This window comes from Schistocerca gregaria, chromosome 3, assembly GCF_023897955.1.
Source record: "Schistocerca gregaria isolate iqSchGreg1 chromosome 3, iqSchGreg1.2, whole genome shotgun sequence".
Classification (NCBI taxonomy): Eukaryota; Metazoa; Arthropoda; class Insecta; order Orthoptera; family Acrididae; genus Schistocerca; species Schistocerca gregaria.
Window position 1 is genome coordinate 194,740,867 of NC_064922.1, and position 24,078 is coordinate 194,764,944.

A 24,078-nucleotide genomic window follows, 5' to 3' on the forward strand; every position below is an offset into this window, starting at 1 on the left:
CTGGAATGGGAACAGGGAAAGGGCTGGATAGGTGAGAAAAATGACTAACGAAGGTCGAGGCCAGGAGTGTTACAGGAACGTGGAATATACTGCAGGGAGAGTTCCCACCTGTGCAGTTAAGAAAAGCTGGTGTTGGTGGCAAGGGTCTATATGGCACAGGCTGTGAAGCAGTCACTGAAATGATGGATGTCATGTTGGGCAGTGTGCTCAGCAACAGGGGTGGCCACAGAGGAGCATTCCCCTCATAACATATTACCACTCAGGAATGGAGCAACTGAATTACATTCTCCACCAGAGTTTTGACTACCTCTGGTTTCTTTCTTTCTTACTTTTTTAAAAAGCAACCATGTTTCGAAGCTTTTCGATGGCCAATTGTTTGGTGGGAGTATGGTTTATAGTATTGCAATTGTAGACATGTAATTTGCTTTACGCAAAAAACTGTTAATTTTAGTAAAAATTATTTCATTTTAGGTTCTTAATTTTAAACAAATAAATTGTACTGGAAACTTTATGTTGATGTTAGTTGTATGGAGGGTGTTGCTCCACCCATATGACATATACTGTGGCTGCTTGTACTGTCCTGTAAACAGCAGCCTCAGTTGGAATCTGTCCATATATGTAATAAAGTCATGCAGTAAGATGTGTTGTCACAAAACTGATGAGCCTACATGACTGTTAAGTGGTACAGTACCACCTCGATCTTCTCGAGAAGATCCATAAATCTTCTTTCTCCCCAGCAATTTCACATCTGATTGGAAGGGTGGAACACAGTGTCTGCTCTAAACTAGGTGGGCAACAAAGTTTGATTTTTCATCTATATCTTACACATCTGATCTCATCTACTAATAACCTTGGGCATATTTTAATTAACAGTATTGTCGGAAGATGTATTTGGCCACTTGCTTAGTGGCTGAAGATGTCAAGACCCAGGAGGGATATATCATTTCTACAGTTCTCCTCTTTATATGATAGCACCTGGCAGTTCACCATGTGAGAACAAAATTTATTATTATGTGTGGCTGTTATTTGTTTTCAACTTTTGATGTTATCTTGCTTGTCATTGTTTTTAGAGTCAGTTGCACCCAATTTGATTTGAATTGATCATTTATTAGTTGAAGTATAAGGCAGTTTGTACACACCTTTCCTTCACTGCAGCTAAGGCACTGCATTTCAAACAAAGCTTTTACATTAATTAAGATGTTTACCTTATTTTAAAAGATAACACTGTAATAATAATCAGGAAGTATAGCTGATTACTCTAGTCTTTTATCTAGGTATAATCTTCATATAGAAATAGTTCACAGTACTTAAAAGTGTTTTCCACATTTGCTCTTTGGGTTAATTTTCCACTAATTCACTGCTCTGTAATTGTGAACATGTAATTTGCTTTAAATCAAAAATGTTCATGATAATAAATGTTACCTGGTTGTAGCTTCTTAACAGTTTTGTACATATAAATTGTATGGAAACTTTATGTTGTTGTTAGTGCTATAGAGGGCATTGCTCTACCTGTATGAGGTAAATTGCTGCTTCTTATACTGCTCTGTAAACAACAGCCTCAGTTAGAATCTGGCCATGTGCATCTCAAAGTTGTATAGTAATATGTGTTTTCACAAGCTAGGCAAGTCTATATGATTCTGTTAAATGCTGCGTTACTTAATATGAGGTCTTGTTAAAATGTATGTTACTTAATATTTTGTAACTACTGTATTTTCTTGTATTTTTTTAGCACAGAAAATAGCTACTCAATAACTAAAATCTAGACCTCCAATGAAAATACATATTGGATTTGTGAACTCCTTTTCCTTTTATGAAATATATCATGATCATTGTACACAATGGTTCCACAAAACTCAAAATGATAAAGTTGATAGCTTTGCCAGCTAAGAATTTTAAAGACAAGACAACCCAAATATTGGAAGAAGTTAGTGTAATGTTACATGATGAAGTTTGTATATAACATACTGTGTGAAAATACAAAGCATTGTAATTTCTTGCATAGTAATTGTAGATGTGTGTGATCCACCCCCTCTGAATCTCAGTTGTTTGTCTGTGTTGTATGCAGAATAGAGGTAAAAATTTAAAAAGAAATAAATCATCAAAAAGAAAGGACCCCAATCTGTCATCTTTATTTCACCACTGAACTAACATTTAAATATCAAGTAATGTTATGAAATTATATTAAGCATATTTTTGGCTTTAATACTGGATAAATTTTTAAATTTTAGAGTCATTCGAGGAGAGCACTCGCGTGCGCACACACACACACACACACACACACACACACACACACACTTGGAGATCACTCAGCTGGACTGAGGCCCTTTCATCATGGTCTGGTTAAATTATTATTTACTATCAGAAAAAAATGTTTTACAATGTGTCTGTTAATTATGATTTCCTGGGAAACAGCAACTAATTTCTGGAGCACTGTAGCTAGACAGAATGGCTGTATGAAGTTTGACGGTGATCAGTATGCATACAGTTTCTTCAACAAGATATGAATGAGGGTTCCCTATTTCTGGATCAGCAGAAGTCTGTGTTTACTTCGTTCCTCTCATATTTTCTGCTCAGTTGCTGCCACCTTCAGCAGACTAATACCAAACCTTGCATATGTAGCAAAGTGATTTTTGTGCTGTGTTGCAAATTAATATTTCTCTTAATGAGCTGATCAGATGAACAATGATGTACACTGAAGTAAGTTCAACTTTGTAAGAAGAATTCAGATTTTTTTGCGAAGATAATCTGGGGAAATGACCAGAGATTCCAAGCAAAAAGAGAGAAATCTCAATTCAAACTTTCAATTTGATTGCGATTGTAAACTGCTTTCTGCATTGTCTGGATTACTTTAAAATTGTAATTTTGTTTTGGTGTGTAAAAGCACTGTTATTTATTGTAGGAACTACTGGTACCATTTCTTTACAAGGAAATGTCTTTGAAACCACATGTGTGGTTGAGTAAATTAGGGTCCCAGGTATTGTATTACACCCTGCATCAGTTATCTTGGTGACCCTTGTTTGCGAATAATCAATAAAAATTTATTTCCCCTGATTACTAAATAACTAAAGCTACAATAACAATATCAAATTTTGAACCCCCTCGATAGTGTAGTGGTTAAGGTGTTTGCCTAGTGCGCTGAAGGTAGTGGGTATGAGTCCTGCCACATCAACTTTTTTTTTGCACCATTACAGAAATGACTGTCATCATTATTTTTATTCAGTTAATTTTGGCTTCATTGCAATGATACCATGAGGAAGCAGGCTCTGTTCTCTTTAATTCAAGAAAATAGACCATCTAAAAACCCGTATGTGGTAGAGGAAACGTCTAAAGAGAAAGACTACACAGTTGTCTACTTGCTGCCCTATAATTTTGGTTTAGGTGTGGTGGAACTAACATGGGCAAGAAGGAAAATGTTTAAGGAGTGCAACTTTTAGTGGGACATGTCCAGACTGCCCTTCTTTTAGTAATTGCTAATGATTGGGAAGGGTACTGCAGGAATGTCGAACAACTGGAAGAAGGTACTGTACATCATTGGAACTCACAGTGAACAAAATCATTATTTATACTACTGAATCAGATAGTAACAGTGATTATGAACTATGAACAGATGAGGACTATAATGAGCCTGTTTCTGAGTGATTTGTGTGTGACTACAATTCAGCATTACATCTATTAATAAATGTTCAAAATTTTAGTCATTGTTGTGATTGTCATAATATAAGTTTTACTGCTGGCTCTTTTTAATTTTGAATTTTCAGTGAGCACTGATACAGAATTAGTAGCAACAAGCACCACCATTCAGCATGAAACTATCAATTTCGATTTCACAAATCCTGTAAGCTTTCGTTATGTCCCAGTCTCAGTTTTTATTTTCATAGATGCACAATATATAGCAGTTGACAGCTAGTGCCACTTGGACCATCAATTGATACATGTACCCAATTGTAGTGCCAGCACTGGATGACATAAGCAAGGTGATTTCTCCTGCACCGCCCTTCACCGCTTGCTAGCCTGTGCTGAGTGTTGGTGAGCAGAGCTTGCTTTCTCCAATCCCACACCCCTGTCAAAATTCGCCCATCTCCTCATAAACAGACTACACAGTGTATTAATGTTAATCTTTCAAAATCAAGAGGGTTTCACAAAAGATGAATATCTATAGAAATAGACTGTTTTTCAACCTGTCTTAAAGATGAATTAACTTCTTATGAATTGCACACCTATAACATTAACATAAACGTTTTCTAGGTGTGGTGCCATTCCTCAACATTAAGTGATCAAGCTACAGATGACCATGCAGTTCGCCAAAAATTTTGTTTATTTATAGATGTATATATTTGTCTTGCAGACAAAGAAGCAATAGCATATGTAACACTTAAAATGAATATCCTTTTGGCGGTAGTTTCATTTTGGACTGTTTCTTTTATACATGTAAATGTTTGCTTTTATAGATGAAGTGGCCGTGATTGATGAGATACAGATGATACGTGATATGGGAAGGGGTTGGGCCTGGACAAGAGCTCTGCTTGGCTTAGTTGCTGATGAAATCCATGTATGCGGTGAGGAAGCTGCCGTGGAACTGATACAAGCACTGATGACAACAACTGGTGAGGATGTTGAGGTGCGAGTGTAAACTGTTTCTTTAAAAATTGGAATTACTGTGGATGTATTTCATTAAATCATGTTTCATTTTTACTGAATGGTAAAATTTGTTGTGTAATTCGTAGGGAATAATACCTTAAAAGGATGATTTTACCCAAAGCATGATGACTGGTTGAGGCTCCTCACTAACTAAAATAGTGGGCCAGAAACAGTTTTGAATCCCGGTCAGTGCCTTTCAGCAGCAAAACTAGTGACTGAACCATATGACCCCAATTCAGGGACTCTGTTTGTCAGGTCTTTGCTGCTACAGTTCCCAGCTGCATATAAATTTAATCTTACAGGTGGACTTTTTTCAGCAAACACTTTGTGAATTGAAGGGGTTGGTGGAATAAACTGTTAACTCTCAATTTAGTAAGTATTAGTGGGATTACATTATCTGTTGTGTTTTCAAATGCACAAGGTGTCAAAAAGTAGTTCCATATGCACTGCTAAAAATGCTGTCTGGTATATATACATTTCTTTGATTTATCCAGGACAGAATGTAACAATATTGTGAAAAGGAAAGTTGCTACTCACTATATGGCAGAGATGCTGAGTCACAGATAGGCACAACAAAGACTGCATTAATTTGTGTGTGAGTTGCGTTTGCATGAGCATGTATGTGTGTGTTTGCCGTCTAATTCTGACAAAGGACTTCTGGTTGAAAGCTATATTTGTGACAGTCTTTTTGTTGTGTCTATCTGCGACTCAGCATCTCCGCTATATGGTGAGTAGCAACTTTCCTTTTCACAATAGTGATTTATTGTATTCGTTTGCTTTCTTTGACACATACAACATGTAGTAGGGCAAAATACACTGGTTTTGTTTAGTATTTTCTTCCACTGACTCCTTCAAATACTGAATGTTTCAATGTAAAGAACAATTTTAAGAGCTTTTACAAGCTCTTCCCAGGACACTGAGATAAAATTTGGAACCGTAAGAGAAAAGCACTAGCACACTGAATCTATTCAATGTTTCTCATGTGTTTCAGTTGTCAGAGCATTGTCCAAGAAAGACAAAAATCACATTTGAGATACAGTCTAGCAAAGGACTTTAAGTTAGATGGATCAGTGCTGTTTCTATTTTTTAGATGTCATAACTTTAAAGCCAGTTTTCAAAATGATAGTTTTTAGAAAATTACATAAAAAGCTTTAGTTTTTACTGACCTGTGCACCTCTCTCTTCCCCCCAACCGTTTTTCAGAAGGAACTCAATCTGTGAGCTGAAAGTGCTACTATGCTTCTGTTACGAATAATGAAGCTGCACCTTCTGAAGATAGGTACTCTGCTGCCCACATTTCTCTTGGTGATTTTACCGTTTCTAGAAAATTCACTTAAAACTGATGAAAATTGTAGGTTCGGAGATACAAGCGACTGACTGAACTGGAGGTACAGGACACTGCAGTGGGTACACTGGAAGCTGTCCAACCTGGAGACTGTATAGTTTGCTTCAGCAAAAGTGACATTTATGCTGTGTCCAGAGGCCTGGAAGCCCTTGGCAGAGAGGTTGCAGTCATTTATGGTGGTCTTCCTCCAGGCACAAAACTTGCCCAGGCACAGAAGTTTAATGATCCAGAAAACCCTTGCAAAATACTAGTTGCAACTGATGCTATTGGAATGGGACTTAACTTGTAAGTATTACTAAAAAACTGCTATATAACTTGTGATCAGCTAAATAGATGTTTTCTTTTTTGCAGAGCAATTTATGAAATGAAGCCTTCTACGTAAATACTGAAATGTAGTGCTTGGAAAAATGTATGACAACCTATTGTAATGACAGGAGCATCACTGACTGAATAAACAGCCAGTATCTGTCTTTGGATCCATAAATATTAATTCTTGCTTATTAATCAATGAATACCAGCAGAGCGTGGACTCCATAAGCTTGCAGAAATAGCTCAAGTTTGTGAACAGATGTGGATGATGCTTAGTGGCTATGAAAACAGACTTAAAATTCATCTGCTGAAGAAAACTGATGCATCCAAAATGTACACTTAATTCATGACAGTGGCTTGACCTCATGAAATCAACATTAGAGCACTGTGACTGGCTGCCAAAACTTTGCTTTACAGCTGTCGAGAGACAGCCTGTATCGCAAAGGAATAGTGTGCAAGACACTTTGTCAAATCAGATAATAATCCAAAGTTCATGAGTGTGAGCCTGTGGTCTGTTTCTGGTATTCAGTTGACCCACCAGTAGCCTGGCAGCTGCACCTTAACTATGAACGTTTTGTGTGTGAATTTCTTCCATACTGTTTTACTGATACTGGTTTGATGCACTTTGGTTTAATTCAACACTTTCCTTCTTTTTCAGTACTTGTTTTATTTTGCTTAATTACAGCCAGTATGTTCTGGTTTTTAATTCATATGGTATTAACCACATTTTAGTCATGCATTAATATTGTTCCAAATAATTAATTTGTGTATACATTACTTCACAACATCAATAGTGGACTGCATCTAACTTGGCAAGAAACAAGGAGCAGTGCACTGGCACCTACTAGGGAGCAATTATTTGATTTGACACCCATTAATCATTTGCTGATCAATGTCCACCTTGCTCGGAACTAGTAAGGCTGTTGTTCTTGTGAATGTTGCCACTAATATTCCCAATTCCTCCTTCATTATAAATATACACTATGTGATCAAAAGTATCCGGACACCTGCCTGAAAATGACTTACAAGTTCGTGGCGCCCTTCATCAGTAATGCTGGAATTCAATTTGGTGTTGGCCCACCCTTAGCCTTTGATAGCTTCCACTATCACAGGCATATGTTCAATTCGGTGCTGAGAGGTCATGTGACTGATCACACAAGATCAGTGCTGTATGAAGCCCTTCTGCATATCGGGAAATCTCAAGCCTATTCGGATGAACATATTGTTTGGTAAACTCTACCCTTTGTAACTCTCCAAAATAAATTTTGTAAATATAAGGTGACCCCTACATTAACCTATTAAACACTGTAAATACATTTACCTCAGCAGCAATAGTTTAATCTTTGAATATAAGATGATGACATGTTTTTCAAATGAAGAATTTGGGAAAGAAACCTCGTCTTATAATTGGGGAAATACGACAGATTGTTCATCACTTCAGACAAACTTTCTGCAGGTGATTAGACTCTTCTAGAGAGCCCATTTAGTATAAAAGGGCTGGTAACTATCAAAGTGGGGGTGCTGTTGGTGGTGGGTCTGTTTGATATGGGCAGAGGTTTTTATTAAGCTGTCAGAGAAATGGTTGTTAATGTCCAGAAAGTTGGCACACTAAGCTGAAGAGGTTTACATGAAATGAATGGGAGCTTGTGTCAATGCTTCCAAGCAGGGAGCTGGATGATAACGAGCTAGAAGTGGTGGACAGCCAGTTAGTAGTTGGCATCCTTGATATAGGGATATAGCCTGTGAGCAATGAGGTCACGATGTTTTTGGCTAAGGTGGAGATTCTTTCGGTGAGGGCACAGTAATCAGAAACTGTGGAGCATCAAGTGGGGTTAGATTTTCACATTCTGCTAACAATGTTGAACATTGTAGTACAGGGGTTGGGGGAGGGAGGTGGGGCTGGGGGGATACATTGAGATTTGAGGATGACGATGGGGGGAGGTTCTGGTATGGGTGCAAGGAATTGAGTAGAGATTGGATCTTATGCAGGACTTGTGAGATGAGATTATTATGGCAGGTCATGCGAATGAAGTAGTCATATAGTTACTGGAGCCATTCTGCAAGGTAACCACAGTTTCCTCACCACAGCACTGGTGGTTAACCTTCATAGAAAGTGATCGAGTTAGTGGCTGTCTTAAGATTGTGGGTGTCTGCTCCATTTTTACTATAGAAAAGGGACCTGTAAAAGGAAGGTGAAGGAAGATAGGTGAGGATTTTCCTGGATGATAACCAGAGGGTTCCGAAGCAGTTGCCTCAGTTTCCATGAGACCCTTTGTTACCCTCATCCATCTTCCTGTTCCCGTCGCTTCCTTCTTCCCAGTCCTCAGCAGCTCCCCACCACTTAACTTTAGCTCCGGTTGTCATTCTGCACTCACATTGTTTTCTCTGTTGTCCCTCTTCTTCTGTTCTATCCCAGTCTTCCTTCCCACCCTCCTTTCTCCCCACAATATGAACTTTGTACCTCATTGAATACCTTAGGCACTGGGTCTGTGTACAACATCTGTGTAGGTGCGTGCATGCGCGTGCGTGCGTGCGTGCGTGAGTGTGTGTGTGTGTGTGTGTGTGTGTGTGTGTGTGTGTGTCTGTCTGTGTCTGCAATTTGTTACAAAAGATATAGGAGTATGATTTTTATAGCAATTTTGTGTTTGCAGCAATTTTGTGTGATTCTGCTTGCAACTGGAAGTTGTCACCTGACTGCATATTTTTATGGGTGTGGCAGTGATGTTTTAGCCTAATTTCACATTTGCTTATGGCACTATATATTTTCTAGGCATAAAAAACAATGGAGTATTGCACCACTCATGTTTATGTTTTCCTGGATAAGTGCGTGTCAAGTGTTTAGTGTGTGTATTGCTGCCAGCTTGCATATAGGCACTATAAGGCTGTAACATAATCTACTGGTACAGGTAAATGGATGAAATAATACCCATGATAATTGAATCTTTGACCAAAATAAAACAATTACAGAAAGACATAAATAGAATAAACAAGAACATCAATTACATGTCAGAAAGAGAGATCCTGGATACAGCCATAAGAAAGGAAAATTACAGCCACACCTTTAGCATATACAGAATGGCCACAACAATAAGCACTGTAGAAATGCAGCCTTAGGCCACTCACAGAATCACAAACAAGCCGCACTCAGATATGTGTTTAACAGACTCAGTAATATTTCCTTAAACACATTTGATTGCCAAGTAGAGATACGCTATATGAAATTGAGAGGATTAAATATATATACAAAGAAACATTAGTAGATAAACTTAACAGAAAATTAAAGAAGCACAGCACAGCACAAAACATGAAAGAAGCAAACCAAACCACACAAACAAATATTCTGACAACACACACATGTAAACAATGGTAAAAGTAAAACAAGCAGTACAGTCACAAGAAAATGGCACATAATGATCTGCCACTGTAAACTGACATACAGAACATGTAATATATAAAAAAAACAAGGTGTAAACATTGCAGGCAAAAAAAACATCCTGAAACTAAAACGAAAACCAAACGGGTACCAACAGTCTGGAACCTACCAACTCAAAGGCACGCACTGTGACAGAATGTACATCAGGATAACTGGTAGAACCTTTCACACAAGGTTTAAGGAGCATATCAAGGAATGGAAATACGGTACAAACCACTCAACATTTGTAGACCACCTGAAACAGAGCTATCGTACACCAAGCATAATAGGAAAGGATATGGGCAACATAAATGTCAGTAAAACCAGACATTTCCTCACTGTCCAAGGAAACTACCACATACGTAAGGCAGTAACAGGTAATAAAAAGCTACATAATGACCAGATAAATACTGGAAACCAGATGTTATACTAAATCACTGGGCACATAAGAATCTATCACCCTCTATTCTCCCTTCCTTTCTCACTCCCCACCTCTCTTTCTCAGTGCTTCTCTATTTCTCTCTCACACACCTTCCTCTGTCTTATTCACAACCCACGCTCCCTTTCTCTAGTATGTTACTCTGCATTCACTGCCCATTATATTGTGCACATATTTGTCCCTCTACTCACCAATTCTACATGTAGTTCACTCTCATACTACTCCGTCATTCCCACTTACGTATTTAAATAAAGGCTTATGAACATAAATAAAATAATATGGTAAACATGTGACAAACCACACAGAAAAAACTATTTTAGTTAAACTAATAATCAGAACTATTGCATAAGTTGATGACAGTACACACACATAAAACACAAAGACCTTCATTTAGCCATGAGAATATAAATAAAAGTTAGTACTGGATGATTTTGTCATGTTTCATGTTAAAATAGTGTGTTCTGCTGCAAGCCGTTAGTTTAAAGACATCAGTGCCAAACCATTGAAAGCAAGACAGTGGTACCTCCAGACGTAAACGAAAAATCAGCCAAAATGCTGTAACTAAAAATCACACTCCTATATATATTGTAACAAACTATTTTCAGATCTAGAAGCCACCCAAAATTGTGTATATTTTTCTTTCCAAACTCCTAATGATGTTTTAAATGAATGAAACAAAATGTGCATGGTAACATAAATATGAATTTTTCATAGTAGTTGCAAAGGCAGATTTCAAACACCCTTAATAAGTGTAAAGCAACTACCAACACTATAGCTGTGTAAAAAAGGAATTTTCTGAGGAAAACACTTTCTGAAAGCTTACTTTCAAACTCACTCTTGCGTATATGCCTGTACACAGCTCAGTTCCTCAGCTGTGTGATGCATCTTTACTTTTGTGTATGTTTGTTTGCAACAGTAGGATTAAGACTCAAACTTTCCCCTCCATTCTTTCATTTATTCAATTTCTGATTCCTCACCATTACTAAAATTAATCTATGAATACACTTAGGATCTTTTCTGCACTTTGGTTGGTTGATTATGAGACTAACTTAACATCTTCTGTTTTTACAGCCTGTCTCTGTTGATGGACTGAAACCAAAACATTTGTGGACATTTGTTGGAATTTAACTGTCACACTTTCATTTTCTACTGTGTTTAGAATATTTAACACCAGTGCTCTTTATATGTTCCACTGTTGTGGAGAGATTTCATAATTAAGACTGCATTTTAAGCATAGTTTTATGGTTCTATACTTGTAGATGCAATAAAACATTGAATTGCACCTAACAGTGAAAAAGCCAACATGGAATAATGGCAATATTATGAAAAGGATAGATTGCTGCTTGCCATGTATAGGAGTCTTTGAGTCAGACGGAGATACAACAAAAAGACTGCTAAACATGTCAACTTTCAACCAAAGAGTTTTCTTCTAAGGTAGACAACTCTCTCTCCCTCACACCCACCCACCCACACACACACACACACACATATCCACACAAGTACAACTAACACATATATGAGCACTGTCTCTGGTCACTGAGGCCACACTGCAAGCAAGCAATCTGGATGGTGGGTGTAATGAGGGGGCTGGTATGGGAAGGGGGTGGGATGGTAGGGTGTAGTTAAGGGAGGGTCAGGGAACAGTAAAGTGCTGCTTTTGGGAGCGTGCAGGGACTAGTGAGGACAGGGTAGGGGAGCTGGGTGCATTCGGGAGGTTTGGAGGAGGAGGGGGGGGGGGGGGGGGGAGGGGAGCAGGGGCTGGAGCAGAAAAGGAGAGAAGTAGAAGAGCGGGTTGTGGAATTAAAGGCTGTGTAGTGCTGTAGTGGGAGCAGGGAAGGTGACAGGTGGTTGAAGGACAGGGATTAATGAAGGTTGAGGCCAGAGGGTTAGGTGAACATAGGATATACTGCAATTCTGAATTGCATAGATGGGAACTCTCCCTCGAAACTCCCATGTTAAGCAGTCTTTTTGTTGAACCTTTCTTTGACTCAACATCTCCTCTATATGGTAAGTAGCAATCTATCCTTTCCATAATATAGTCATTGAATTACATCTATCAATTCGGGATACTTCCAGCTTGTATCTTAAATTAAAAATGCATGAATTAATAAAACGCACACACACGCACACCTATTATACCAGATAATTTATTATATTACAGGAGCATCCAGAGAGTTGTATTTTATTCATTAATCAAACCTTCAGTGAATGAAAAAGGAGAGAAAGAAATGGATACAATATCTGTCTCACAGGCATTGCAGATTTCAGGACGGGCGGGTAGATATGGCACCCAGTTTGATAAGGTAATGTATAAATTATTTTCAGACTGATTGTTTCAGTGTTTTTATGTTTAGCATGTCATCTTTGTGTAAAACACACTGGCAAGGTGAATCCACAGACACACAATTGGTATCCAGCTCAGAAGATGTTTTCAGTGAAATGTAGTGTAACCAGTGAGATTGGGAGAGAGTGGGTGTGATGAGAACCTTGTAGCCTTTCAGAAAGTGAGAGTGAAATGTTACCAAATTATTAGGGAGAGCAAGAACAGATCATGACAACAGTTTCTGACCATATAAACTGTTCCACTAAAAGTACAAATGTATGAAAAGCCACCAGGAGAATTTCTGGGAGAGCTGGGAAGTGCCCAGTAGCTTCTGTTATGGGGAATGGAAGTTGGAAGTCTCTAGACCACCCTGTGAGACACTGCCCAGACGATAGTGACCTATGTTGCCACAATTACCACCACTGCCAGACAGGGTTCAGCTTTTCATTGTTACAGAGAGGCTGCTGAGAGGGGCAGTTAGGACCTCAGTTCCACCACTGATGAAGAATACAACTGCCCCTTCTCCAGCGCACACGCGCGCACGCGCTCGCTCACACACGCACACACACACACACACACACACACACACACACTTATGAAATTTGAATATCTATTGAACTAGACATGAATATTAGTGCCTTGTCTTATACATGCATGAGTGGTACTTCATGTCATTCATACAAAAGGCCTAAAGATAATGTGACTGGAACATTGAAACTGATTAGCTAACAAAAATGTATGAAAATAATGGCTGTTGATCAGTTCAGTGGAACCTTGCATAACAAGCATCTTACAATTTGCGTAACAAGCAAAACAAATTGTAAAAAACGGACTTGTTAATGAGTGATGTTTTGCATAACAAGTATGAGGATTTAGTGTGACGTCATCACAGGCATGTGATGTGCGGTGGGCGAAATGTTCAACAATACGAACACCTTCCATTGTTGGCAGCAGCACATGAACAAAGTCTTTAGCACATACTGCAGTCTGGGTTTAGTGCTCTTTCTGCTGCCATCTTAGTGCAGCTTGTGATCACATATTTTTCTAAACTTATGTTCACATAGTGTTTTTTTGTGTGCATATTTTAATAACCTTGGTAGAAATGTCCCCAAAGATAAAGCCTCTCCATAATAGAAAGAAAATTACCTTAGAAATGAAACATAGGATCATTGAAAAGTGCAAACGTTGTGTGAGCATTGCTGATTTAACACACACATTCAGTAGGCCAACATCAACTATTTGCACTAATCTCTCAAACAGGACCAAGATTGAGGTGACAGATGCCTTGTATTCTAGATGACGTCAAAAGGTTACTCCTTGAAAAGTAATTGCCAGGTGAACTATTGTTGAGATAATCATTTGTGAGAAGGCAACAATGATTTTTACCGACCACCAAGATAATCAGTGGCTGATGAAGTGTTTAAGGGAAAGTGTGGGTGGTTTGAAAAGTTTAAGAGAAGAATCGACATCCGATGCGTTGTGAGGCACAGCAAAGCTGCTAGCTTTGACACAAAGGCAGCAGAGAACTTCATTGGCAACTTCAAGATGCCTGTAGATTCTGAGGATTATCTGCTGCAACAGGTTTTTAATTGTGACGAAACGGGTCTATTCTGGAAAAAGATGCCGAAGTGTACCTTTATAGCAACAGAGGAGAATGCATTTTCTGGTCACAAGCCAATGAAAGACCTACTCATACTGCTATTCTGTGCCAACGCAAGTGACAGTTTGAAGATTAGACCACTGCTTATTTACCGTTCAGAAACTGCATGAGCTTTCAAGTAGTCTAAAGTCCAGAAGAGCACCTTAAATATGATGTGGAGGTCCAGCAACAAGGCTCGGGTGACATGTGATCTTTTTTGTGATTGGATTAATGAAATGTTTGCTCCTTTGGCGAAAAAATATTTGCTGGAGATGAATCTGGCACTCCATGTCTTGCATGTTATGGACAATGCTCCTGCCCATTCTCCAGGCCTGCAAGATCACCACCTTGAAAAATTTCAGTTCATCAAGATCCAATATCTGCCTCCCAATGCCACTCTGTTACTCCAGCCTGTGGCCCAGCAGATCATTTCTAACTTTAAGAAGCTCTACACTAAAGCAACTGTCAAGCATTGCTTTGAGTTGATCGAAGGTACCAATTTCACTCTGAGCGAGTTTTGGAAATATCACTTTAACATTGTTTTCTGCGTCAGTATGACTGAAAAGGCATGAGTAGGAGTTACTGAGAGAACTGCCATTTCTGCTTGGAAGAAGCTTTGGCTGGAGTGTGTTGTTGAAAGTGACACTGAGGCATTTGACTCAGTATCTGTGGAATATGTACCCAATGAGATTGTGTCTTTGGTCAAGAGTGTAGGACTATATGGGATTATAAATGGATATCAGTGATACTAACGAGCATGTGGAAGGTGTCGGCCAAGAAATGACCACTGAAAAGCTTCTGGAGTTGCAGTGCATTTCACAGCAGCAAGTTGTGGAGAGGAGTTCTTCAGAGGAGGAGGAGGAGGAGGATGAGGTGGTGGTGGTGGTGGTGGTGGTGGTGGTGGTGGTAACAGCAAAACAGCAATCTTCTGGCACAATAAGAGAAATGCTGAAAATATGGGAATCATTTGCATTGTACATTGAAAATCACCACCTCAATAAAGCAGTGGCTATGCACGCTGCAAATTTATTTGACGATAATGCTGTCTCACATTTTCGCCAAGTGTTGAAGCCTCAGCAGAAACAAATGACTATAGATAGCCTCCAAGTGAGGAAGGATTAGTTATTTATTGTGAATAATAAAGTAAATAATAATTTTCTGTGAACAAATGGCATGAATAGGAAAAAAGACTTTTAGTACTATCTCTGCATTGAACGCATTATCGTGTTTTACATTAATGTATATGGGATAAATTGTTTCGCTTAACGAGTTTTCACACTAGTAGTAAGATTCTGGAACAAATTATGCTCACTATGCGAAATTCACCTGTATTATCACATTTCAAAATGAACATGGTTGCTTCACCTTAGGAATCTAAAAAGACGGTTACTGCAAGTGCTAAGCAGTTTAAAATGTCTTACCCACAACTCATTTGGAGTATATCAGACTTATCTGCTCCAGGTTTTCAGGGCCATTATGTGGTCTCAGCTTGATTATGGGTGTGCAGTGTATGGGTCTGCATGAACTTCATATATAAAGATGTTGGACGCATTACCTGGCTGCTGGGGCCTTTCGAGCCAGCCCTGTGCCGATCTTCGGGGTTGAGGCCAGTGAGCCACAGCTTCACATCAGGCAAAAATTCCTCATGATACTACTGGCCTTCAAAAAACTCTCTATGTCAAGCTCATCTGCATACCATACTGTTGCTAACCAATCAACTAGACCTTGTGGGATTGCATTAAGGATTGCCTTTACGGGATGGGTTTGGCTGGTTTTAACATTTTACACCAAGATTGGATCAGATCGACACCTTGTCTCCTACAGAGGCCCCAAATTATTTTAGACTTGATGAATTTTAGGACAGATTGCTCTCCCAATTGTATGTTTCAGTCTTTGTTTTTTAACATTTTAGATAGGCGACATGATTCTACAGTTGTGTACACAGATGGCTCACAGCAAAGGGGCTCCCTTGGCTATTCAGTTGTATTCCCTAGACGTGTCTTCAGGATTTGCCTTCCTCATACCTATATTGTTTATTTGTGCAGAGCTCCATGTGATCCTGAAAGCATTGGAGCAGGTGAGGCAGCTTCAGTACAAACAGTTTCTCACCTGCTCCGATTCTATTAATGCCACACAATCATTGCAGCACATTTACTCAGCTGAAAAATTCTTCTAGCTCATACATTACCAACTGTACTTCCTACAGCAGCAGTGGAAGAAGGTGACATTTTGCTGTGTATCAGGGCACAAGCCGACAAAGCTGCCAAAGAGGCTTGCAGGGAACATAACGTTACAGAAAATGCCATTCCCTGGAGGCTGTCATTTTGCTGGTTGGTCGCAGATCCATACCCATACAGTGGCTGGTTGCGGCAGACAGTAAACTGTGGTTGGTGAAGGCAACTATCCATCTGTGGCAGTCCTTGTGACTGTCGCTCTGTCAAGTTGAGGTGGCTCTGACCCACCTCCGTATTGGGCACTGTCCCATAAAATATGGCTTATGGCTTTTTACTCCAGTGAGAAGGCTCCCACCCTCCACCCACCCTCCCCCGTTTGTGGTGCTTGTGTCATGCAAGTCACTGTATGCCACATTTTAAATGAATACATTTTATTTTTTTACAGATGGGCAAAAAAAAAAAAAAAAAAAAAAAAAGGAATTAGGTCGGTATCCGCCCTCTATTTTATCTGATGACGAGATGAGTGTGGTCGAGCTCGTAAATTTTTGTGATATATCTGGACACTGGTCAGGTTTCAGTGTGTTGAAGAGTGGCTGGATCATTCCCTTTCATTCCAGGTCATAAGCCAGACACAACTGACTGCTGTCTTCCTTTAATTCTTTCCACTGCTTTTTCTCTTTCTAATCTTCTTAATTTGTATAATTTTGATTGTATCAGTATTAGTACTTGTGCAGTATACAAGTGAAGTTAAGTGTACTTTCTTTTGAAGGTACCAGAATAACTTCTTTGTTCTTGGAAGTTTTGTAAGCAGTTCATCAGAAAATGTGTTCCAATCATACTAAAAATCTTGATTATTAGTATTGTAACTCATTTAGAAAAACATCATTGCAATTAAGTCTAAATGAAGCCTGAAAAATGTAGAAGTAGAATTTGGAAAACTTTATTTTTAAAATTGTTAATAGTTTGTGTGTTTCTACTTTTATAAAGACAAAAGGGAAAGTAGAATGGAAGGTTTATGTTAACTGAAGTATGGTGGACAAATTAACTCCACCAGTTTGCAATGTTTCAAACTCATTTAGAAACAGTCTGTGTTTCTCAATTTCATGTGGCAGACTTCTGTCTTCCAGGCATTCAGAATGACTGGTCCTCTATTTTGTAACCCTCTCATTCCATTTTTTGTTGTTGTTTTTCTCTCTCCACAGCTCTAAACTGCAAACATGTACATTAGTATACAGGGTGTCCCAAAAAGAATGACCCAATTTTAACTTGTAATAATATTGAGACAGATATCACTAGGTAACTGAAACGGCACTAGGTGTAATCGGTATGGTCTAGAGCTTCAGAAAAAATCCACTAGATGTCGCTACAAGCGCTGACCTGGAGCGTGCAGCCAGTCTCATGCAATATGGCATCCACGCAACAGAAGGCGTATTGTGTTATTGAATTTAGTCGTAATCAGTAATCGCAGTTCAGTGGGTGTTTCAGATTCGATTTCGTGCTAAACCACCATCACCAAAGAACATTCAACACTGTTATGAACAGTTTGAAGAAACAGGGTGCCTCTTTAAAGACAAAAGTCTTGGCCGGCCACGCATTCCTGAACAAACAGTGGAACAAATACGATGAGCATTTGAGCGGAGCCCCCGCAAGTCTACACGTCGTGCTAGCCGAGAACTTTCATTACCGTGCATAACAGTGTGGCCTGTGTTACGGCATCATTTAGCCCTCAAACCATACCGATTACAACTGCTACAAGCTCTTTGAGATACTGACAAAGTGAAGCGAGTGGACTTTAGCAATGCTATTCTAGAGGACAAGGAAGATGACACTTTTATGTCACGGTTGACATTCAGCAATGAGGCAGCTTTCCTTATTAGCGGTAAGGTTCACTGTCATAATACGCGTATATGGGGGGGCTTAAAAATCCTCATGAAACAATTGAACACCAATGTGATTTACCAAAAGTGAATGTTTTTTGTGCTGTTTCTCAAAGCAAGGTTTATGGACACTACTTTTTTTGAGGAAGAAACCATAACAGAACAATCATATCTTGCAATACTATGTAACTGGTTATTCTCACAACTTGACTCTGACAGTTTCATCTGTCAGCAAGATGAAGCACCACCACACTGGCACAACAACGTGCACAGTTTCCTCAAAGCCAATGTGCCTCAACGTTGGATAGGGCGTACAGGACCGCGAGACCAGGCTTTCCACTCTTGGTGTCCTAGGTCCCCTGACTTAACACAATGTGGGGATATGTTAAACAATGTGTTAATGTTCCTCCTTTACCTCGTGACATTGTTGAACTAAAACCAGAATATCAGCTGCTGTAGCTTTAGTGACAGAAGACACCCTACGCTCAGTTTTGGATGAATTCGGCCATCGGCTAGATGTCATCCGTGCAGCCAATGGAGGACATATTGAACATTTACGATGGATTTTTATAAACTTCTGTCGTTTCCGAGTGATTTAGTATGCAATTTGTTGGTGTTAAGCCCTTCTTCTTAATAAATAGTTTTGTTTAAAATTGGGACACCCTGTATTATGTGTGATTTTCATCTGCTTGGAGCGAAATATTGCACTTTACAGATCAGTTGTGCATGTCTTGATGGTTCAGTGTGTAATAGGCTGCAAATCCTAGTAGTCCTTCAGTTTCTTTATAGTACTTAACAGGTGGTAACAGGATTTCCATTTGTGGCAGTGATGTATGTGGACAATGCCAAATTATGATTTTACATCAAACATTAAGTTACTCCAGTAATTGGTTGGTCAAGTTCATTTATTCATCCCATGCAAAATCATCTGGTTTTCAAAGCATCCTATGGTTTAGGGGCTACCATTGTATTGTATTTTACTGCAGCACTGTCTTTGGATCACAGTATTTTGTTCTCTGTTGTACTTTGTGAAGTTATTGTACTTACCACTTCATTAATCTTACTTATGTGTGAAATGAACAATTCTGTTCTTGTGTACATAGTTTGTTAATAGGGCAAGAGATTGCTGATGCAGAGTGGATAAATTTATTTATATTTTCATATTTTCTCCTCATTTTAAAGGTGATAATAGAAACATGCACTTTTTCTGCCGTGTAGAACCAAAAAAATAAATTTAAAAAAAAGAAAAAAGAAAAGACATGACGTATATACCTGCTGTGTCAGTCTTTCAGAATTGAAATAGAACAAGTAAGTTTGAATAATTAGCACTTGACCTTGTAATCTAACCTTCCCACACATCACTATTAAATGGTTCTTAGTGTCTTCATTAGTTTCAAAAGCTTCAAGAGGTGTAAGATATACAAAAGAAAAACTTTTTACTTATCTTCATTTTCTCTTGCTGTTGGCGCCAGTTTTTGCATCTAGAGGTACATTCTTGTAGTTGAAATTTTGGTTTATAACGTTGTGGGTTCCTGATGACTAAATAACTGATGAAGATTTGCCTGTATTAATCTTGAATTTTATTCTTTGTCACATTTATCAATATCACACTGTCCTTACAATTTCCACTTCTATCCACCACAAATTACATTATTAGTGCCACAATCAAAAATATGCCCGATTACATCAGAGGCATGCCCACTACAACCACATTCTGTGGTACTCACAATATTCTAAAGAGTGTACGAAGCAAGTGTTTATGCACTTTCTTGACAAAAGAAGAATCTTTACTAAGCCACATCATTATTTTGTGACTGAATCCGGGAATAAATTTTATAATTAGCATTAGATTGTGCAATTAATAATATGAATTTTAAGTATGCCAGAATGTCTAATTTCAAATATTTCTAAGACAAGAATAATTTTCCAGAATGAGATTTTCACTCTGCAGCGGAGTGTGCGCTGATATGAAACTTCCTGGCAGCTTAAAACTGTGTGCCCGACCGAGACTCGAACTCGGGACCTTTGCCTTTCGCGGGCAAGTGCTCTACCAACTGAGCTACCGAAGCACGAGTCACGCCCGGTACTCACAGCTTTACTTCTGCCAGTACCTCGTCTCCTACCTTCCAAACTTTACAGAAGCTCTCCTGCGAGACATGCAGAACTAGCACTCCCGAAAGAAAGGATATTGCGGAGACATGGCTTAGCCACAGCCTGGGGGATGTTTCCAGAATGAGATTTTCACTCTGCAGCGGAGTGTGCGCTGATATGAAACTTCCTGGCAGATTAAAACTGTGTGCCCGACCGAGACTCGAACTCGGGACCTTTGCCTTTCGCGGGCAAGTGCTCTACCAACTGAGCTACCGAAGCACGAGTCACGCCCGGTACTCACAGCTTTACTTCTGCCAGTACCTCGTCTCCTACCTTCCAAACTTTACAGAAGCTCTCCTGCGAGACATGCAGAACTAGCACTCCCGAAAGAAAGGATATTGCGGAGACATGGCTTAGCCACAGCCTGGGGGATGTTTCCAGAATGAGATTTTCACTCTGCAGCGGAGTGTGCGCTGATATGAAACTTCCTGGCAGATTAAAACTGTGTGCCCGACCGAGACTCGAACTCGGGACCTTTGCCTTTCGCGGGCAAGTGCTCTACCAACTGAGCTACCGAAGCACGAGTCACGCCCGGTACTCACAGCTTTACTTCTGCCAGTACCTCGTCTCCTACCTTCCAAACTTTACAGAAGCTCTCCTGCGAGAGATGCAGAACTAGCACTCCCGAAAGAAAGGATATTGCGGAGACATGGCTTAGCCATAGCCTGGGGGATGTTTCCAGAATGAGATTTTCACTCTGCGGCGGAGTGTGCGCTGATATGAAACTTCCTGGCAGATTAAAACTGTGTGCCCGATCGAGACTCGAACTCGGGACCTTTGCCTTTCGCGGGCAAGTGCTCTACCAACTGAGCTACCGAAGCACGAGTCACGCCCGGTACTCACAGCTTTACTTCTGCCAGTACCTCGTCTCCTACCTTCCAAACTTTACAGAAGCTCTCCTGCGAGACATGCAGAACTAGCACTCCCGAAAGAAAGGATATTGCAGAGACATGGCTTAGCCACAGCCTGGGGGATGTTTCCAGAATGAGATTTTCACTCTGCAGCGGAGTGTGCGCTGATATGAAACTTCCTGGCAGATTAAAACTGTGTGCCAGATTACATCAGAGGCATGCCCACTACAACCACATTCTGTGGTACTCACAATATTCTAAAGAGTGTACGAAGCTAGTGTTTATGCACTTTCTTGACAAAAGAAGAATCTTTACTAAGCCACATCATTATTTTGTGACTGAATCCGGGAATAAATTTTATAATTAGCATTAGATTGTGCAATTAATAATATGAATTTTAAGTATGCCAGAATGTCTAATTTCAAATATTTCTAAGACAAGAATAATTTTCCATAATGAGATTTTCACTCTGCAGTGGAGTGTGCGCTGATATGAAACTTCCTGGCAGATTAAAACTGTGTGCCCGACCGAGACTCGAACTCGGGACCTTTGCCTTTCGCGGGCAAGTGCTCTACCAACTGAGCTACCGAAGCACGAGTCACGCCCGGTACTCACAGCTTTACTTCTGCCAGTACCTCATCTCCTACCTTCCAAACTTTACAGAAGCTCTCCTGCGAGACATGCAGAACTAGCACTCCCGAAAGAAAGGATATTGCGGAGACATGGCTTAGCCACAGCCTGGGGGATGTTTCCAGAATGAGATTTTCACTCTGCAGCGGAGTGTGCGCTGATATGAAACTTCCTGGCAGATTAAAACTGTGTGCCCGACCGAGACTCGAACTCGGGACCTTTGCCTTTCGCGGGCAAGTGCTCTACCAACTGAGCTACCGAAGCACGAGTCACGCCCGGTACTCACAGCTTTACTTCTGCCAGTACCTCGTCTCCTACCACGAATATCAGTGCTAAATGTTTATCAGGGACCCTGAAGTGTACACAGAATCAGCAGAATGTCAGTCGTGGCCATGGTATTTTTCCTCTTTCTAATGCACATGTCTCAACCATCCTCGTCTTTATACACACACAATTCAGCTGTGGTAAATTTCTGTTTCTTTGAAAAATGTTAATAATTTTGGTTTAATTATTTACTGTGAGTCAAATAATTGTTATCTAAATGTCTAAGTGAAGGTATTAAAAAGAAGCAAGTAAATTCTACTATTTCTGTGTGCAAATATTTTTCTTTACATTCCATGTTGTGACTGTAATTCAGTATTTATTTAAATTTTTCTCAGGGATATGTTACAACATTCAAACCTGAAGATTTGATCACACTGAAATCCCTCTTAGCTCAGAAGCCAGAAACAATAACACAAGCTGGTTTACACCCCACTGCTGAGCAGATAGAGCTGTATGCTTATCATCTACCAAATTCTACATTATCTAATCTAATGGTGAGTAGCTTTCTTTGCATAAAATTTTGTATTCCTATTGTTGCATAATGTTGTAACAATTCAATGTATTGGCCCAAATATAAGCTGCACTTTTTCCCTAAAAATCAACTATGGGAAATCTGAGATTGACTTTCTGCACAACCCTACAAATACTGGTATTTTTTTGCATCAAGAAAACTTCAAGTATAGTGTTCATTGCTTAGTTTGAAATGGAGCAGAAATATCGCTATTGTGTGAAAATTTATTGCTGTATGTGAAGGAACAATGCAACTTGCCGTTGGTCGTTGATATTTTATTTAGGTAGTGACTTATTATCATGTTCATAGTTCCATGTTCTTTTTTTTTTACAGAACAGGGCAGGCTAAAGAGAAAAATTTAGTCTTCACCTGTTAATGTCAAAAGAAAATCATCAGCGAACTTCAGAATTCGGTGGAGTTTTTTGGCGCCAGTTTCAAACTTGCAGTTGTGAGTTATGCAACACATACTTCTAATAAAGAAGCTGACAAATGTATGGTTTGGATGAATGTAATGTGCGGCATTGGAGAATATGCAGCAAGTTGCCATTTCATGAAGGTGATTGTACAGATGGCCAAAAGCCAGGAAACATCCTGATGTTGAAGCTGAGGTTCTTTCCTTTGTGCAAGATAAAAGGAAAGCTCTCTTGACAAGTAATCCAGTTAAAGGTCTTAGAAATTATGAAACCAGGAGTATGTAGGAATATCTGTCAGTGCCACAGGTTTATATGTAGGAGTGGTTTCTCTATCTGATGTAGTACTTCAGTAGCACAGAGACAATTTTACTGATATACTTGTCACCTTCCAGAGACATATAATCCAAAAGCAACAGTGGCACTTTTATTCTCTTCACCCCCAATGGTGGCGAGATGTTCATCTGTAGGGACATGTTAATTAATGTAACAGTGAAACTTCCTGGAAGATTAAAACTGTGTGCCAGACTGAGACTCAAACTCAGGACTTTTGCCGTCCACAGACAAATACTCTACCAACTGAACTACCCAAGCCAGGGCTGTCCCAAGTTCTGGAAATCAGGGAATATTAGGTAATTTCAAACATATCAGGGAAATATCAGGGAAATTTGAAAAAAAAAGAAACACTGTAAAAATCTTGTTTTTGTCTCAGCAGATGAAATGGTGTGTTTACTGAGATGTCGCATGTTGTCACTGGCTGGGCAGAGCTGAGTATGTGTGCCATTTTTCTGCTCCCTAATTTTTACTGCTTCTCCCTTTCCTATTACTGTCACTCTCAGCTTGCAGTCAGTGATGCCACCACTTGCTGCCACTAGCCTAGCAACTGCCGATGAGAGGCAAGAGATTATTGTCACAGCCGCCAGAGATAGCATTCATTCATGCATGCATGAGCTGTGTCTGAGGGACTGTGTGAATCTGTGTGTGTTCTTGTTTCCTGACAAAGGCTATGGCTGAAAATTTAGTTCTGCGAGTGTGATTGTCTTTTC

General features: G+C 39.5%; 1 protein-coding gene across 2 annotated transcripts in view; it reads left to right on the forward strand.

Moving 5' to 3' along the window:
* The window catches only part of LOC126353887 (ATP-dependent RNA helicase SUV3 homolog, mitochondrial), a 79,432-nt gene that overhangs the window by 12,275 nt on the left and 43,079 nt on the right, over positions 1–24,078 (forward strand). For both annotated transcript variants that reach the window (XM_050003091.1, XM_050003090.1), the window contains exons 5-8: positions 4,449–4,618; positions 5,993–6,267; positions 12,304–12,445; positions 22,447–22,605. In XM_050003091.1, coding sequence (XP_049859048.1) covers positions 4,449–4,618; positions 5,993–6,267; positions 12,304–12,445; positions 22,447–22,605 — 746 coding nt within the window. The remainder of the gene's footprint in view (positions 1–4,448; positions 4,619–5,992; positions 6,268–12,303; positions 12,446–22,446; positions 22,606–24,078) is intronic.